Source organism: Thamnophis sirtalis, unplaced genomic scaffold (assembly GCF_051295495.1).
Source record: "Thamnophis sirtalis isolate CommonGarterSnake01/CBP01778 unplaced genomic scaffold, rThaSir2_p1.2 scaffold_1, whole genome shotgun sequence".
NCBI classification, from domain to species: domain Eukaryota; kingdom Metazoa; phylum Chordata; class Lepidosauria; order Squamata; family Natricidae; genus Thamnophis; species Thamnophis sirtalis.
Window position 1 is genome coordinate 62,854,464 of NW_028261381.1, and position 19,325 is coordinate 62,873,788.

A 19,325-nucleotide genomic window follows, 5' to 3' on the forward strand; every position below is an offset into this window, starting at 1 on the left:
TCAGGGCAGTGTTATAATTAGAGGAGCAGGAAGGGTTGAAAGGAAATCAATATCAGAGGTGGTATTCAGCCAGTTCTGACAGGTTCTGGAGAACCGGTAACGGAAATTTTGAGTAGTTCGGAGAACCGGCAAATAGGCTGGCCCCGCCCCTGCTGCCTCCCAGCTGATCTTCTTTTGTTGCCCTGAACAGGAGAAGGGAGCTGGAAAGCAGGTTAATGGGTGGGGAGGGAATGGGGATATTGCAGTAACTTTCCACTGTGACACCCACAAAGCCATGCCTACAGAACTGGTAGTAAAAAAATTTGAATCCTACCACTGGTCAGTATCTTCACTTTAGATGAAATGAGAACAGTAAACTGCATGGAGAAAACAATTCAGAGCTCAGTTTGGCACACATGATCACTTCACATTTCACCCTCATTCTCTCCTGCATTTCTGGATAAAGTTCTAACTCTGGCTTTAATCACACTGCTACTCAGCCTTGATGTTATAAAACCTGGACTGAATGGGAAGCTGGGCACCTAGTGAAGCTGTTCTGCAAGGGGATTCCAAAGCCATTCCAGCCTACTACTCTCACCGGCCTCTCTGCAACAAATGGCATCTCCAGGCTAACCCTGCCACATACTGTATTCTTATTTTACACAATCCTTTTGTGGGGCTAACATTTTGATGCATTGTGTTGATCTCAGCTGAGCTAGGCGAATCTACATGGCGTTAATAGGCAATTACATGTTAAAACTGGGAACTGGACTGTAGTGAATAGATACTTTTGTGAAACTAAGATAACAAATAGGGAGACATTAAGTCGCTTTAATCTTTGCAGCTTTTCCCAGCAGCATGAGGCAAGGTCATGCCAGAACTATCACCTTTAGTGCAATTCTGTTTGCATAAAAGTGGGTGTCTTTTTTGTGCACATATGCATCTTCAGCCAGTTCAAGGTATTCTTTATCTGTATCATTAATAGCCAGAGCTACTAATTCTGAAATCCACCCAAGAACTACACTTCCTGGTTTTCAGAGGGATGAGGGCTGCCATGATGGCAGAATCAGTGAGTTATCATGTCACACACAAAGCCATTTTTTAGAGTCACTTTTGTTTTGCCAGGTTTTGAGGGAGCCAACCTATTTCATTTTAAAACTTTTGAGAGGCTACACTACATTTTTAGGTATCTCCTACCTCAAATGTCAGATGATACAGTCGATTTTCAGCAGTTGTGTTCAGATAGATTTCAGCAGCTGCAAACAAAAAAAAGGGGCTGGAGCGCACAATATTTGGGTTTTTTGTTTTTTTGCTTGCTTTTGATATTTATATTCCACCTTATTTCCGGAAACTGGGCAGCTTACATGGGAATTTAGCTTCCTTTTTAAAAAAAAAATGTTGCACACCACATCAACCCTGAGAAATATGTTAAACTGAAAATAACAGACCCGAAGTTGATATGTAGTTCCATAATGAGGTATAGTGACGTCTTCATTCAAATTACTTGTGACACATTGTGTAAATGCCATGAGTAACTTGAATGATGAGGTTACAAAACTGTTCAGGACATCATTTTGACATCACTATGGCTTGAAACAGATGTTTACGAGAAGGAATTGAGGAAGTCCTAGTCCAACCTCTTTAACCAGTTTACCACTTTGGTCTTGGGTTGTCCACCCCACGCTCTAGCCCTTCTCAATACAGCACCTGTTCAATCCACCAAAACCGTGACCTATAGCTCAGCCACCACCAGCATATTTCAAGCATTTGCATAAGCTGGATTCCCAATATTGTATGATTATGTATAATAGGGCAAGTAGGAACTAAGGCAGTTGCACACAGGGACCCCTTAATGAGAGACAGAGTAATGGAAGATTTGAACTAGGGGCTTCCCAATTCATCTTCCCTGCTGAAACGCTACCCCAGTGCTGAGAGGATCCAGTTGCCCAACTGTCACCACAGCCTGCCAGGCATACTTGCCCTATCATGCATTCCTCCCCTATCAGGCTCTAAATAGTGTTTTGCTGATAATAGGCTGCCACTCACTGCCACCCAGTGCACCCAGTCCAGAAGAAAGTGAGGGGGAGAATTCCAGCCAGATGGAACACCATTTTCTTTCCCCCCAGTTCTCACTGAGGTGATTCTAGTATTCCCTATAACCTGTTGGAAACAGCAAGGAGAAGCTGCTCAGGATGGCAGCCACTTCATGGAGAGGAAGGCTGATATGGGAGAAACTCTTGGTCTGTCTCACTCCACAAAGCTCCAGATCACCAAGACCTGTAGTCTGTTTCCTTTGGTACCCCAAAACCTTTTTCCTTTGGATATGTTACTCAGCAACCAGGAATGGTTACTGATTGTATGGCCCTCGTCATTCAGAAGCATCCAGAATACCCTCCTAGGTAACTTTGGTTCTCTTTGATCCCATTATTTGCATAGGGACATAAGCTAAAAAGGGGGCGTAGGAAGGGTTTCCCAACAGCACCCCCTGCTTCTCTCTCTGGGTTCACTAACCTCATGTATCCGATTTCACAGGCAACCGGTTCTTGCTTCTCCTGGTCCTGTCAGATGATGTCCAGCTGTTCAATCATTCATGGGTCTGAACTCCTATTGTTCTCCTCAATACTTCTCTGTCCTTTCCTGTTCCATGATCAGTCTGTGCATCTCTGTTGTCTGCCTGCCTGCCTACTCTTCCTCATACACCCTAATTGCTGTCTGCCACTCTTATGCTGTAGCACCCTGGTCTCCTTCTGCCCTGCTCCCCAGGCATTTGTGAGTGGAGCAAAGCTGAAGTGTTACAAATGCCTGCAGCTGCTGTCCCCAAAAATACTCTCTGATGACATGGCCGGGCTGATAAGAGGGGGCTGGGACTTGGCTAAGTATAGAGCCCAGCAGGGAGGCACACACAGGCATCCCTCAGGCCTGAAGTTGCCTCAGGCTTAGCCCACCTCAACAGAAGGGAGTAGGGGGAGAACGGGGTGACCCCGCCCCATCTCAAAGCAGCTTGTAGTATGAAGGATCCTTGGAGTTCTCTGAGTTTGGTTGCTTTGTTGCAGACCTTTCATTACCCAAACTAGGTATCTTCATCAGTGCTAGATGTTACTTAGTTTGGTCTGCAAGAAAACAACCAAGCTCAGTGAGCACCAAGGATCCCTCATTTCAACCCTGGGTGACAATTGTTCTCCTTTTTTAGTTTGTAGTGTGCCAGCAATGGACTGAAATTCTGGTCCCAATGTCATACCACAATATCACAGGCTAATATCTACACCCCACCATCCAAAGCAGCTCTTAAGGACTACCAATAACAATTTGTACACCAAATCCTCCACATCAGACTGCTGATTCTGTGAACTTCCATCTCCTTCCCCAGATGCTGTCATGATGCATTGAGTGGTAATAAAAATTGGCAGCAAGCCCCTAGGCTTGGAATGCTGCTACCAAGCATGGTTTCTCAACAAAAGAAGTGAAGTAGTAGAACAGGAGTGTCAAACTCAATTTCCTTGAGGGCCTCATCAGGGTTATATTTGACCTTGGGGGGCCAGGGTGGATATGGCCAGCTTGACATCATTCCTGTCGGAGGCACTGTATTGGCCCGAGTGCTCTGTGCTCTGTCAGAAAAAAACAGACTCTCTAGCTCTGTTTTCGGCTGCCACAGCCTCCTGCAACCCTCTGCCCACCTGTGTGCGGCCTTCCCGAGTTCTGTTTTCACTGACAAAGGGTTGCAGGAGGCCATGGCAGCCAAAAACAGAGCCCAGGAGCCCGTTTGTGCAGGCAGAAGCACTGTGGGCTGGTCCTTCACTAGCCAGGGCAGCCCCATGGACCAGATCTAAGTACCTCGCAGGCCGGATCCGGTCCCCAGGCCTTGAGTTTGATACCCCTGTACTAGAAGATTCTTTGTCATCAGATCTCAGCCTCCTGATTGTCCCTCTCCCTGTATAATTAGGAAAGCGAATCAATTATAACTCACACAGCTGCACTAGTGGCAGAAAGTATTTCATTACCAAAGACTGGAATGAAGAGATGGCCAAGGAGATGGTAGTGTCAGCCAAAACAGAAATGTAAATCACACCCACTCACACTTATAAAGGCACAACCCTTACTACCACTACTTCAACAAGACTGAATTCTGTAAAGATCATTATTTTTTTTTCACAGATTCAGTAAACTGCAGCCTTCACTTTCTTTTCATGTTACAAACCTTATCAACAAATATACTGCTGCCATAACAAAATATTCTTCCCAGGATTATTTGTAACTTACTTTCTCTGTTCCTTGAGATATGATTTTTTTTTCATTTCCCCCCATAAGGAACCTATTTCCAGCAGCATTATGTTAATGTTCAGTTCAGGGGAAAGTATGGAATTAGGACAGGATGTTTATTTATAAACATTTTTCAATGCTTCAGAGAGGTAATTTCTCTAGAAAAGAGTGCCCAGAAAAAAATAGATGGATTTTGCAAGGAGAGATAAATGAGGAAAGATTATGCACAATAGGATAATTTTTTTCCTTAAAGTGGGTCACCTCTGACTGCAGTTGAAAACTTACACATTTGAATAAAAAATCCTACATACGAAGCAAATTTAAAGCGTCAGGATATTCCTAAACTGATTCTTCTGCAACATACCATTTCTGACAGGCAAAGTGTTAAGAGGTGAATGCAGATTTGCAACAGGCTTATACTGGTATTATCTTTCTTTCATAAAAACCTCTCATCTCTAAGTAACCTGAGATGACACAGCAAAATTTTTCTGCTTGTGTATATCAGACAAATGTAAGAAGACAAATGTTATCTATATCATCAAAAAGAGGAAAAAAGAAGATACAGAGAACTGTAAACCAGTCCATCTGAAATAAATTCCTGGGATAATCTAGAGCAAATGATAAAGAAGTTGGATAAAGAATACAGTTATCACCAAGATTTTTATAACATGGATTTGCAAAACTAACCTTATCTGATTTTTTTATTAAAGTTTCCATAATAAATGGTGTGAATTCTGTAAACATATTATATATTGGTTTCAGCAAAGTACTTGAAGTATCCCATGGTATTCTCATTAGCAATAAATTAGGTTAGAGGGCATGATAACTAACTGGATACATAGCTGGCTTGAAAATCACACATAACCAATGATTATGAATAGTCATTGACTACAAACTGAATGTATCAGTAGTGTGATTTGGTTGCAAAACTGCTTATTCTAGGTTCAGCCACATTATAGACATATACTCTCCAAATTTCAGAAAGAAAGTCTACTATAATCTGCATGTTCATAAACAGCAGTCAGACAAATGGGATAGGCTTAGATAATAATGAGGATTAAGGGACTAGAAAATCCAGTGAAGAGAGACTGAAAGAAATAAGAAAGATTAGTCTTACAAAAAAAAAAGAGGGGAAATATAATAATATCAAATTGCTTAAGACTTAAAATGTAATAAAGTTCTCCAGAAGGTAGGATGCGAAATATTGGATTTACATTACAGAACATCAGATACCAACTTGAGAAGCTTCAGTAAGAACAATGGGACAGTGGAATCAAGTGCCCAGAGCGGCACCAAACTCACTCCCTTTCACTTCATGTCTTCATGTGGAAACTAGAGAGCCATTTCTCTGGGCTACTTCTGTCTGAATTATTGCAATGATCAGAAGATTGAACTTAATGGCTTAAATTCCACTCTACTAATTTTCAGATTCTGAGACTCTTGATCCTGTTTAAGACAACTTCAGATTTCATGGCCTTGAAATGTTAATACTTTCTTGTACATACTGGGGGGGGGGGGGATATTCTCATTGATTCTGCAGTTTGCTGTGATTCTGTTGAATTCAGAGAAGTCTAACAGGTGAGAAAAGTGTGTAGGAAAGTTTCCATATGACCTGTGTGCTGACTGACTTTACTGTTGGCCAGTGTCCAGGAAATCAGTCGTTCCATTCTTACTTCCTCATGGACGAGATGCAATAAAATCCAAAGCCAACATTGCTGTCAACTGCATCCCCCTTCACCCCCACTTGTTTTATTTTTCTGAAGGGCCCAGAGATTTTCACATTACCAGGATTCCAGTGATACACTCTTATCTGAAACACAAGATAGGTCTGCCCGAATTGTGGCATACTTTTAAGGTACAGTAACATGTAACACAAAGCTGCTTCTACCCCCTCATGTTCAATCAGAATCCAGTAGATAAAAAAATAAACTCTGTCTTGCAAGAATAATTTGAGTTGTTATCTCTGCTTCCATTGTGTTGTATCACTCTGCCACCTGATTATTTGCCTTTTCTTAGTTCCCCATGCTGCACCTCTAGACCAGGGAAGTACAAGTACAGCTTTAAAAAGAAAAAAAGAAACAGAGAACACTAGCAATACTGTTATGTTAGCTTTCCCATATATAGCAATGTTCAATTAACAATGTTGCTTTTCACACATAATGCTTAAACGTTTGTGAACCCTTTTGATCTTTCCACAGTTCTATATAAATATGTCCTAAAACATGATTTGTTCTCCACATGTCCTAAAAGTAGATAAAGAGAACCCAGTGGGGAAAAAAATGAGTCCAAAATTATTTGTTCATTTATCACAGTATAGGGAGGGAAAGTTGTGGGTTTCCAGATGGTTTGTTAAACTGCAACTTCCAGGGATTCCAACCAGTTTGTATATTGTGTAAGAGATGCCTACCTTCATCCTCTATTTCAGTCCTTCAGTTTTCATTTGTTGTCTCTCTTTCCATTCTTATTCAATCCCTTGAAACAGTAGTTTTTCTCTCAAGTCCTTCTTCATTTTACCAATTTCACAAACAAAGTTTGCATGTTTTCAGCATGGGATATTGTACCAAACTAGCATTGACTCCTATAGTTAACAACCAGCTGGTGGCCAAGGCAAACCATCTGTTTTCAATGCTGCTCTGATTAGATCTCTCATTGGGACTCATCCCACCTCCAACTACCAATTAACTTTATAAATTAACTATTAATGTTCCACCTGAGGTTTTTCTTTGTGCAATGATTCTAGATCTACTCATTTCTCTGTTCTTTTCTGTTATATGGAATAGTTCTATCTCCCAACCTTTGTCTTCATCAGTATATCTCAGGCTTCGGTGTAGGTTCCCTTTCATTTGCTTTGAATTATTTAATTTCTTCTTGTCAATTTAATTGTCTCATCTATGCTGACAATATATTATTTTGTTCTGAATACCCAATGCTTGAACTTCTTTGCAAAGTGCTTTCAAAAGGTCTTGGCCAGCCCCCCCCCCCCCTCAACCTGAGCATAAGAAAGCAGAGATGGCTGTGTTTCACCCTAACTATCCCATCTTCTCTCTTTCCATCTCCTCTTATTTAATACAATACAATACAATACAATAGCAGAGTTGGAAGGGACCTTGGAGGTCTTCTAGTCCAACCCCCTGCCTAGGCAGGAAACCCTATACCGTTTCAGACAAATGGCTATCCAACATCATCTTTTTTATTTTTTTTTATTTTAATAGAACAAAAACACAAAAAAGAAATCATCCTTCATTACATCTTATAGAAAGCATGTTGATTGGTTACAGATAACTTTTGTGCATTTCTTCCACAGTCATTACTTATAGTTCATATTAGATTATACACTTTAACTCAAAAATCTTTGTATATCTTACTATCAATGTATCACAATTCTCATTTGACTACAATTATTTGAACATGCTTTTACCTCAAATCATTCATATTTAAAGACACAACCACATAATGGCATTCATTAGCTATTTCAAAAAATCCTCCAATAACATTACACCTTTATAGCATCTTTTAAGTAAAAGTTAATTAATAAAGTTTCTAAGCCTTCCCCCCCCTTTTTATTTTCCAATTCATTGATTAAAATTTATATCCAAGTTACTTTTGCCAATACCATAGCATGTATATATTATTAAACAATGTCCATTAACACTTCCTTGTTGTTATTATAATTGGCTAAAAATCATTTACTATTTATGCCCCATCTCATTAGAGTCCCTCCCCCTCAAAAAACCTTACACCTTTATAACAAGATCCAAATGAAAATTTGTTAATAAAATTTATAGGTCTTTTTCCCAAGTCACAATTTACAATTTATATCCAAATTTCTTTTACTAAATTGCCAATACATGTATATATCATTACGCTGTATCCATTATCATTTCATTATTATTATTTATGGTTAATTAATTGTTAGCAAGTAAACATTTAATAACAATCTAAAACAATATAAGAGTTACAAAATTCCTACTTATTAATCATCAAAATCAACTAATTTTTTATTATCAATTGTCAATCTGTATCTTTCCAATAACAAAACAGTCTTATCTCTCTTGCCAATTGTGGAGTCAGTCTTCTTTTTATCTCCTTTATAAGGTTTTTATAGGCTTCTCTCCGCACTTTGTTGCTTGAAGGATCTCTCAGATAATCTCGTTGCCCCCCAGTTGCTACTAAAATTAACTTGTCTTTGGTTGTCAGTCTTGTTCTGAAAAAAATTCTCTTCTTATGTCTATCATCATTAGTATTTTTTTTACTTCTGTGTCCTGAAATCTGGGTTAGAGCTCCAATTCGTCGAATTCCCTTTTCCATATTCCCTTCCTTCCACTTTCACCCGCATTTGCTCCATTAATAAATTCATCTATTGTCTTATCTTTATCGTCTATATCTTCATTCTACTCTTTAATTTTGGGGGCTCCAACCCCATCATCTTTTGCTGTGAGGAGGACTAGTCTTTCCAACTTCTTCTCAATTCTCCCATATCCTTCCAATAGATTTTGAATTCCAGCCAAGATATTTTGGAATTTTAAGGTTTCCTCATCTAAGTATTGATCCATGTTTCCAAAACAGAAGAGAGAAAGAAAAAGAAAAAAAACTAATAGTGACTGCCACTCTAGCCTTCCAGGCCTCTCTTATTTTTTATTTTTTTATTTTAAATTGACTTGAACACAAATTGTTTTATGCTCTTCAAAGAGGAAGGGTTCTATTCCCCTCTCTTTCTTTCTTTCTTTCTTTCTTTCTTTCTTTCTTTCTTTCTTTCTTTCTTTCCCTGCCAAAATAGTTCTCAGAGGCACTTATGAAAACAGTTCGTGCTCTTGGTTCTTTATTAGTTTCTGTAAACAAGTTGCAAACCCTTCAGCTGCTAAGTTAGTGAAGTCAAATAAGAAAAGAAGAGAGATATGTTGTTTCAAAAACCCCAGCTTCTGACATCCGAGTGGCAGTTAATTTTCACCTTCTATAGGGAACAAAGTTCTTTAGCTTTCTTTTAGTATGGTTTAATAACAAGTAGTAGGAAGAATTGTTAAAATAAAAAGAAGGTTTTAATCCAGAAGTCAAAAAATAAAACAACAAGAAGCAGAAGAAAAAAAATCAATCCATTCACTTTAAGAGGAGAGATGAAGAATGTTACGAGCATTTCAATCCACAAAAAATAGTTACAAAGAAAAAAAAACTTTCCACAGCAATCCCATTAGGATTATTTTTGCCGCTCAGTTCTTTTGTTTAAGGATCTAATTTATCTTTAAAGAAACATTTCTTTGGGCAGTCTTTAGCAAAGTAGAAAAAACACCTCACCAGATGGACTCACTTTCTCTTTTTACTTCCTTCCTTCCAGAGCATCCTGATTTCATCAGCCTAGGGGCTGCCTGTTTACCGCCAGCCTGAAGCACTTCCCTTGGGTCTATCAGGGATTTTGTTATATCCCTGACACCAGCAAGGCTTTGTCTTCCTGATCACCATCTCTACAGGATGGTTTAGGTCTCAATGGACCCTCCAGTGGCAAAAGTGTCAACAGCGGTCTCGGAGTATTAAGACCGCATGTTGTAACATTGCGAAGTGGCTTCTCCTTCCCAACATCTTCTTAAAGACTTCCAGTGTTGGGGATTCACAACTTCTGGAGGCAAGCTGTTCCACTGATTAATTGTTCTGTCAGGAAATTTCTCCTCAGTTCTAAAGTTCAGTTCTATTTTATTTTCAGGGCTGTAGGTGGTGGGCCTGCTTTGTGGTGAGAAACCAAGGAATCCAGATCAAGGAAGAATCCGCTTTATGAATTTTCATCATTAAAACCACTAAAAAGCACATCTTTCTTTGAATTACTGAAATGTTCCTTAAACTCCTCCCGCTTTTCACACATTATTCATACTGATTCAGATCTTCTCCAAACATCCCTCCTTCTGTCTATTATACATCCCTATGCTAGCTGGATATCCAAAGAAGTTTCAGTTACGTGCATTGGGCCTTGTATAACCATACTCGGTTATTTTGAATATTTGCTTGAGGCTGGGGAAGGCAGGGCCCGGGGGGGGGGGGGAACGACTCATGCCTAACCTGATTGTGATCTTGCTACTAAAATAGCCACAATTATATGATAATCTTTTCTCATCTGGAACCAGATTCTATAATCTGATTTATCAACATTTTAAAAAGAACTATAAACATTTCTGTTTTATGGACCTTCATAAAGGTGATTTAATAATCACTTCTCTAACCAAAATGCAGTGTGTTGTTGTCCCAAAATGTCAATGCTGTATTTAGATTGTGTCTACTTATGAAGGTGACTTAAAACAGTCTCTATTTTGAGAGTTGTGTTAACTTTGAAAGATGGAGTTGCTGTAACAGAAGACTCTTTGATTTGGGTACCATGTTTCTTTTGACCCCTGAAATAAGCACTTGGCTTTATTTTCAGGGAGATCTTATTATTTTTGAGGTGCAGGATGCCCCTTAACCTCAGCCCACGGCCCATGGATCAGCTGATCTAGAGAGGGCTGGAAGTTCTGTCTGTTTCTGGCACAATCTTGCCAGGCCTAGCATCACTGGGCCTGCCATTCTTTTTGCAGTCAACACTAAGGGGCATGGTAGCTAGAGTTTGGGACCCCCATGAGGGCGTTCCGCGTGGATGGCAGGTGCATGTGGGGCACATGGGGCATGTTCCCCTTCCCCCCCAGGAAATGGCAGGGACCGGCTGTGCATACGGTTAGATATTTTAGGGGAGGCCTTATTTTAGCACATGTGCTCAAAAGCCCAATTGGGCTTATTATCCGGGAAGGTCTTATTTTCAGGGAAACAGGGTAGAAACATAAAAAAGTAGGATGCATTTAATGAATTTACTTCTAGGATCATGCAAATATCATATTAACAAGCAATTGTATTGCCTTGTAACACATGGCAAACCTTTACCCAGTGTGATCAAAGGTAGAACTTATATGCCTTTTTAAATATATGTGTAAAGTTCATTCCAATGCATTTGAAGCCTTTTGAATACTGAACTAGGGAGTGATAGTGTGTGGATTGCAAATTGTGAGCTTGTGTACATATGCGAAACGTTTGTAAACTGCCTATTAAGTGTTTGATGTAGAATTTAATATTATATGAATGACTTAAAGCTGAAAACTGCCTAGGATAGAGGAGAATGATCAGGCTCCACAGAACATAACACTTTGAAGACCCTGAATTTCAGATAGCCCAGTTAAAAAAAAAAACTAAGGAGAATCACCCCTCTATTACTGCTCCAATGTTGAGGGACTTGGGGACTACATCCATCTCTCCTTCAGAGTACTCTGCTCTAGGTCCTGTCCCCCAGGCAACACCGTCCTTGCATTCCAGACATCTCCTGTGTTTTTGCTGCCCAGGAGATAATATTCATGGCTACCAGACATTTGCGTCAGTGTCAGATAGTCTCAATGCCATCATGCCCCAGCTTGGCTCAATAAAGAAATCAGGATGCAGAAGGAGCTGGGCAGATGCAACCGAAGAGCCAGTCCACCTCATCCACCAGATAAGACATTCTGAGCCACCAAGCAATCTCTGGGAACAGTGCCTCCTGCCTAAACTCTTATACACAGGCAAGAACTTTTTTTTCCTCTGCAGGAACTTCACACAGCCTGCATCTCATTCCCTGTACCTGATGGATCAAGGCTCTCTGCACATCTGGACCAGGATGAACTCCATGCTGATCCTGCAGCTGATTTTGCTAGGTCCTGCTGTTGCTGCTGCTGCTGGCTGCAACAGGGATGCTGACAGGCCACTCATCCTGGCTAAAATCAAGGCACATTTCCTGGACTTTCTTGGTCCTGTCCCCCCAAATGAAAGGTTCCAAGGGGGACAAAGGGGGCTCCACAGGCGGCATACCTTGGACACAGCAGTGACTCGCAGCTTGGAGGAAGAAGACATCTCCCAAGTGATTGCTTTCCCAACCCAAGGTAAGCAGAAGCATGATTCAAGGGGCCCTGGGAGGCTTAAAACCCACAGAAAAAGTGTAGTCATTATTTTATCATTTAACCCATTTCAACAGATGCAGCAACAAATACTGAGGTTAAGCTCATGTTGTGGATCCTGCACAAAGCAGAGGGTTGGACTAGATGATCTTTTAGGTCATGCCCAATTGTATGATTATAAAATCTATAAAATCATAGAGCAGTGAACTTCATACCAGAGATGTCCTTGCGCACACAAACACACACATTTTGATTTTATTCCAGCTACAGCAGAAATTTAAGCCAGATTCAGCAATTCAAACTCAGCTGATGCTGGCAGTGTGGGAGCTCTCGGATATCCTGGCGGCTTTTAAATATTTCACTTTTCCTGTAGATATGCACTCCGGTTTTCTTTCTAGTTGTTCAGAGGTCCCACTGAATTTAACACAATTAACAGGAGATCTTTACATGACCTTAAACATAGGACTAATTGGATTCAACTGGATTATTTCCAGAGAACAAGATATAGTATTTCAACCACAATTTGTAAAGTTATATTCTTTTATTTGAGAGTTAGTCTCAGGGAGACTTTCTTCAGAATAAGCAGGTAACCCTGTACTGTGACTTCATAATGAACTTGCAACCTTAAGCTTTTTGTTACAATAACGTAAACCCACTATTTTAGATTATGCAGGTGCTTGTGTATAGAATTGCCTCCTTAGGAACTATCTTTGAAAGAGATCTCAACTTTCCACAATCCAGATTGCTGACGTGGGTTTATGTCTGAATAGGAAATGGGATGTAATGATGGTATGCAGAAAAAATGGGGAGGTAGAGGAAGACAATTTAAATTCCATAAAGGGAGAAATGACTCACTGGAATTAAGTGAACTTTGAATGTGATCACCCTTGCATATAGACTTATTCTTTTGCAGCTTTGCTAGTATTGCTGTATCTGAGCTGCAAAAGTCCAGATCTCCATTTTACAGGAAGAGAGAATTATGGTTGGAAAGAACTGTGTATCTCTTTTCTGCTGTCTAGTGGCTGTCCAGATTTTGGCAGCCCAGTTTTGGCAGCTCTAGCTTCCTCAGCACTTTCTTTGGAATTTATTTAGTATTAATACACCGGTCTGCATTATGAATATGTAGGTATTAATGTACAGATTAAAAACTTCAACAGTAAGCCAGGCAATATTTGTATGGGATTCAGTATGTGCAACTGCAAGATTTTGCTGTCGCCCCACATGTAAACATATAATCAGAAAAATTATTTTTCTGAAAAACAAATGTTATTAAAAGGCATGAGCTTGGGCCTTTTAATAAAAATGTGCAAGTCAGAACAGGTGGTATCAGTTTCTTCCTGATTTTTTTTCTTTTTTGCTATCCCAGCTTAACACTGCTCTCCTCCTACAATGTAAGCCTATCAACCCCCAGCCAGTTATTAATTTTATAAAAGAAAGAACTTGGCTGTATTTTTTGAACCTGCCCTAATAAAGGGAAAGGAGACTGGAGTCATCAACACTTGTCCTTTCTTCGTTCACTTTCAGGAGAAATGATAGCCTACAGTATTTAATGCTAAGTCCCCTGAATCACTGGCTGGGAAATTCTGGGAGTTGAAGTCCAGACATCTTCAAGTTGCCAAGGTTGGGAAACACTGCCTTAATCCTTCTCTATTTTTTTTTTTTTTGCAGAGGTATCCTGTGAGCCACTTCAGCCAGATGAGCTTCCAGAGGATGAGGGAGTTTTCACCCACATTTTTCAACCCTCAATACATATTCTGAGTCGTGAGGTGACAGCAGCCCAGCTGTGGTTTTACACGGGCCCTGTGATTGTTCAGAACAGCCCCTTAGAAGCTGCCTCCAACAACTCCTTCCCAGAGATATTGACGCTCTCTGAAGAAGGCCAGGTTCCTCTAGCCACCAGGGCCACGCCAGCTCCTGAGGGCTGGACTGTCTTTCATTTTAGAAGATCCTTCTTCCATTACCTTTCCCAGAACGTATTTGTGCTCTTCATCCGTTGCCTAGGCTGCCCCTGTGTGGCCGATGCTGAAAAAATGCCTTTCCTTGTGGCAACCACCAAACCCAAAACACAGGACCGGGCCCGGCGTTCCTCAAAAGAAAACTTTCTAGCTAATCTCACTTTGTTCCAGCATAATATTATGCCCCATGACAACTGCCACCGCACCTCCATCAACATCTCTTTTGAAGAACTAGGGTGGGACAATTGGATTGTCCATCCTAGCAGCTTTATGTTTTATTACTGTCATGGAAACTGTTCTGGCATCCAGACTATGATTCCCAACTCCCAAAATTGCTGTGCTGCCTTGCCAAGCACAATGCAGTCTCTGAGAGTTCGCACCACCTCCGACGGTGGCTACTCCTTCAAGTATGAGACAGTGCCCAACATCATCACCCAGGACTGTGTCTGCATGTAACAATAACTCATCTTTAGCAATATAGTGCTGTCCTAAAGGAAAGCTATTGTCTGGCTTAGATCTCTCTAGATCTTCTGCAACAAGATATCTTCTTCATACGAACCCAGAACTAAAGCACTTCTACTCGGGGCTTAATAGTGCCAGTACCTTATCTTTTCAATGTGAAGATTGGCACCTTTGACCTTCACAGCCACATTTGAAGGCCTCGCAAGATCTCATTTGTCCTTGGATTTTATTAACAGAAGCTAAAATCAGAATGGAGAACCAGGACTGGGGTGCAGAAGCTGCTTAATCTTCCTCTTTTGCTTTGTTCACTCAGAAGGGCCTCTGCTTAACGGATCTGCAACCCACAGAATAATTTCAGGTTGGAGAGGGCGATATTGAGCAGACAGGAAGGGATATGATAGTCTTCCTTCTCCTCTTTCTTCTTCTTCTCCTCCTCCTCCTCCTCCTCCATTTGTTCCCCCTTGATGACAGCCCACAAGGAAAGCAAATGAATGCATGTATTGTATTTGTATTGAACCTGTATCTCTGAACAGAACAAGAAGTGCAGTCCTTTTCTCCAAAACCTGAAAGGAGAGTTTAAGGAGATTCACAACCTGAGAAAAAGAATAGGGCTGGTGAAGATTCTTATTAATCATAGAAGAGCCATACACTCTTTCAGTTAACTTGCTCTTCAAATTTTCTGAATTCGAGGGATCTGAATGCTTCCTGTTAAAAAAATGGAGGGGGGGGGAATTGCCCATTTTTGATGAATGATTAATGATCCTCAGTCCTGACATGCTACATTTTCACTGTCTTTCTTTCCTCATGCTCTTTCAGACTGATTTCCCCTTGGGTGAACTTGCAACAAATTGCTTAAGCTTTTCAACCACCTCCTTTCTTATTTGCCAAATGAACCAAAGGCTGGGGAATAGGACATATATACATACATACATACACAGTGTGTCTGTGTGTGTGTGTGTGTGTATATATATACACACACACACACATATACATATATTCATACATACATACAGTATACACACACACACACATTCTGATGTTATGTAAACTCTTATATAACTATTATATGTGTGTACATACATACCTACATTCGTATATTCACATACAGTATATATAATCTATAATATAGTTCTTATCAAAATACTGGGGAGCAGGAAGGTGAGCCTATTTTAGAAATATCTAGAAATCTCTAATTTAAAAAAAACAGCCAGTTGAATGCAGCAAGTAGAGAGTTCTCGACTTACAAAAACATTCATCTAGAAACTGTTCTGAGGTTACAATGGCACTGAAAAAAAATGACTTGCAACCAGTCCTTGCACTTAAAACTGTCACAGCTTTCTCAATCACATAATCAAAATCCAGACACTCGTATTTAAAGTGGTTGCAGCACCCCAGGGTCACATGGTTGCCATTTGTGACCTTCCTAGTTGGCTTCTGATAAGCAGTCAATGGGGAAAGCCAGATCTGCTTAATGACCCCGATTCACTTAACAACAGTAATGATTTACTTAACAAAAAGGTCCTAAAATCAGGTATGAATCACTTAACAACTGTCATGTTTAGCAATGGAAATTCTAACCCCAATTGGGGTTGTTGAGGTCTACCTGTTTAGCTTGGTTTAGGAATTGGTGATGTCTGCCTTTTGCAGTAGATATCGTCACTTGCTAAATATTCCACCCAAGGAGGAAAATTTCAATTTCACTATTGAAATGGATGAAATAGAAGTCAATTGGTTTAAACAAGCACTGAGGATGGGGTGAACATTTGGAGGCCGAAAGAAGTCCTGCTTGTAGCTAGAGAGCATCCTTAATCAGAATGTGGTGAGGTGGCCAGGGTGTATACCCTTGCTTTGTGAAACTGCATCCTAATCAGCAATCATTGTGAAAGCCTTAAAAATGTTTCCAAAACAATGGCAGTTACAATAAAAGTTTTATTCTCCAAAAGAAAATTATCAATGCTATTCAGTTGTTGTTTTTTTTAAAAAAAGATGCCACTCCTGGGTCAGTTTGTGCTCACTTTACTAAACGGAAAAAACAATCTAATGAATGTCAGAAAAACAATGCTTTGCATTCTTGATTTCATATAGGTATTTCACTGTAAATTCTTGCAGGTAAGTTTCAAGGTATTTGTTGAAGAGAAGGAAGCAGTGGAGGAGAAGATCAATTTGCCTTCAAACCCCAAGATTGCATTACGGTACAGACACAACAGGATGAGAGCCAGCCAGTTTAGCTGAGCTCCTAACTCTACTCTGGAGTCTGGTTATATTCTGCAGGTAATACCAGGTTTTGTCACTAGATGGCTCCCAAGGTGAATGAACAGAAAATAAGAGTTCCTTCATCTTGATTCCCCTACTTGGTAGATATTGACTTTTGGGGAGTTCAGTGAAAGCAACGTTTGTTGACAAGAGCCAAAAGGAGCAACCTCTTTCAAGATTTCATAGACAGGGCAGTGTGACACTACATCATTCTGTAAAGTAGCTATGTGCAGTTCACCCTCACATTTTAGTCTAGCATGCAGTGCAAACTCAAATCTGTGATGAATCTATGTTTCACTTTAATAAGCCATAATTCATTATTTGTAAGTAAATGCGTCCAGGTATACACCACCTTCCTTAAGATGACTAAAAAGTATTTCTTGGAAGTGTTAAGAACAAGGAATTTAGGAGGCAAGTTTACTACATGGTACGGTAGGTAAAAGCACTGTGTCATTCCTGTCCCGAACTCTAGTAGGTTATGCTGGAAGTAATAGATCTCTACCTGGAAGAGCACACAGAAAAATGTAGTTGTAGTCATCATTCTCGAAAAAGCATGGAAGGTAGGATAGGAAAGCTGTGAGAAAGGCTTACCTGTATGAGCAGGGTACAGATTCAGACAGAAAGTCATGTTTAACTTGTGATCTAACTTGTAGGAAAGGTATATAAGGGTGAACAGCAGTCAGAGGTGTGTTTATGCTTGCAATAGGCTGACCATTGTGCCATATGTTGTAGTACATTGTACCTGTTCTTCAGGCCCTACAGTGGTTACCAGTAGGTTTGTTGGTGCAAATTCAAATAAATCCCTAAATGATGATTTGTTGCTTAGATGCTTCCAGGATTGCTTCCCCCTACCTGAACTGGTGCATCGAAGGTTTGTCTCAGAAGCTCTTGATTGCACCCCACTTTTGTGAAATGAGAAAAATAAAAACCAGGAAGTGGTTTGCTAGTTGTTTCCTCTACCTTGTGTAGAATGGTCTCCCTGTAGAATTAAGGCTGGCACCATTCTTTGTAAAATTCGGGAAGCCACAAGAGGGACATTTTTACAAAGAACATCTGCTTGAAGTTGGCTAGGTAAAGGTTCCCCTCGCATATATGGGCTAGTCGTTCCCGATTCTAGGGGGCGGTGCTTATCTCCGTTTCAAATCAGAAGAGCCACGCTGTCCGAAGACGTCTCTGTGGTCATGTGGCCAGCATGACTAAACACCAAAAACGCATGCAATGCTGTTACCTTCTGCCCAAAGGGGGTCCCTATTTTTCTACTTGCATTTTTACACGCTTTCGAACTGCTAGGTTGACAGAAGCTGGGACAAGTAAAGGGAGCTCACTCTTATGCGGCACTAGGGATTCGAACCGCTGAACTGCCAATCTTCTGATCGACAAGCTCAGCGTCCTAGCCACTGAGCATCCCTATATAGCATATAGATGCTATTGCCATCTATATTTCATTTTGAATTACTTATATCAACCTATTGGTTTTTGTTACAGATTATTTTTCATGTTTACTTTTAATAATTATTTTAATTAATCTTTACCATGAGCCCTTTTAATTGTTGGAAGTTCTTATAGTCTTATAAACTGCCGTCCATCTGTATTCATTAAACTTGTATAGAAGGAAAATAACTGATTGTCTGAATCATTCCTTTTATTCATGCGTGGGACAGACCAATCCTGTCAAAATTTTAGGGACTCGTCATCCTACAAGTTCAGATAGATTCTTGGCCTGAGGGAAGGTGATCATTTTCCACAGGTATAATTTCAAAACAACTTTGCAAGAAAACTATCTTGGACTGACACCTTATGACTTAAATGCTACTTTTCAATCTGGGGCTTCCTCCCTGTCAGGAAGCACTATTTGGGAAATCAACCAGACACCGAATTCAATTTTAAGATTTAGTATCACAAGATGGCTACCAGCTTGGCTAGCTTCTGAAAAGGGTTGGACCACTTTATGAAAATCAGAGGGGCTAGTTAATGACTGTTTGCTTTGATGGCAGCATTATTGCCCTTAAGGCCACCTTGCTGGGAGACCTGTGGGCTTCCTTGTGCAGTTGGTTGAGCACTGTGAGGAGATTGCTCAACAGTGGCAGGTTCTGGATCCCGTTCCAACTGGTACCGTTGGAACGGGCCCAGCGGCGTTCACATGGACACGCACAGCGTGCACATGCATCTTAGTGCCTCTGTGAGTCTCCGCAACGCTCCAGCTGCTCAGCGGAGCATCACACAGGCGCTGTACGTGCCATGCGCATGCACGCCGAAGACTTAAAATACCGGTAAGGAGCTCGGGCGGGCGGGCCCTCCGGAGCACCATACCAGAATGGTATCCGGTGCTCTGGGCAGGCTCCAGTGCGCCCATACTGGGGCGTACCGCCTGCAACCCACCACTGCTGCTCAACTAAATGGGACAAAGTCCCTGTCTGACAGGACATGGTTATAGTCATATACTGTTGCCTGGCAATAAGGTGACTGAATTTTGCCTCCTACCAGTTCTTGG

The 19,325-nt window shown here is 40.7% G+C and overlaps 2 protein-coding genes across 2 annotated transcripts in view; one reads left to right on the top strand and one right to left on the bottom strand.

Moving 5' to 3' along the window:
- OBSL1 (obscurin like cytoskeletal adaptor 1) overlaps positions 1-2,747 on the bottom strand; it is a 77,170-nt gene extending 74,423 nt beyond the window's left edge. Inside the window, exons 1-2 of the mRNA XM_087713417.1 lie at positions 2,491-2,747; positions 1,177-1,235 (exon numbers count right to left, since the gene is read on the bottom strand). The gene's annotated coding sequence lies outside the window, so the exon portion shown is untranslated. The remainder of the gene's footprint in view (positions 1-1,176; positions 1,236-2,490) is intronic.
- A 9,005-nt stretch (positions 2,748-11,752) lies between these two features.
- INHA (inhibin subunit alpha) lies at positions 11,753-15,489 on the top strand. The gene is made up of 2 exons (XM_014062660.2): positions 11,753-12,149; positions 13,833-15,489. The coding sequence occupies exons 1-2, from the start codon at positions 11,855-11,857 to the stop codon at positions 14,573-14,575; spliced, it is 1,038 nt and encodes a 345-aa protein (XP_013918135.2). The 5' UTR covers positions 11,753-11,854; the 3' UTR covers positions 14,576-15,489.
- The last annotated feature ends 3,836 nt before the right edge of the window (positions 15,490-19,325 follow it).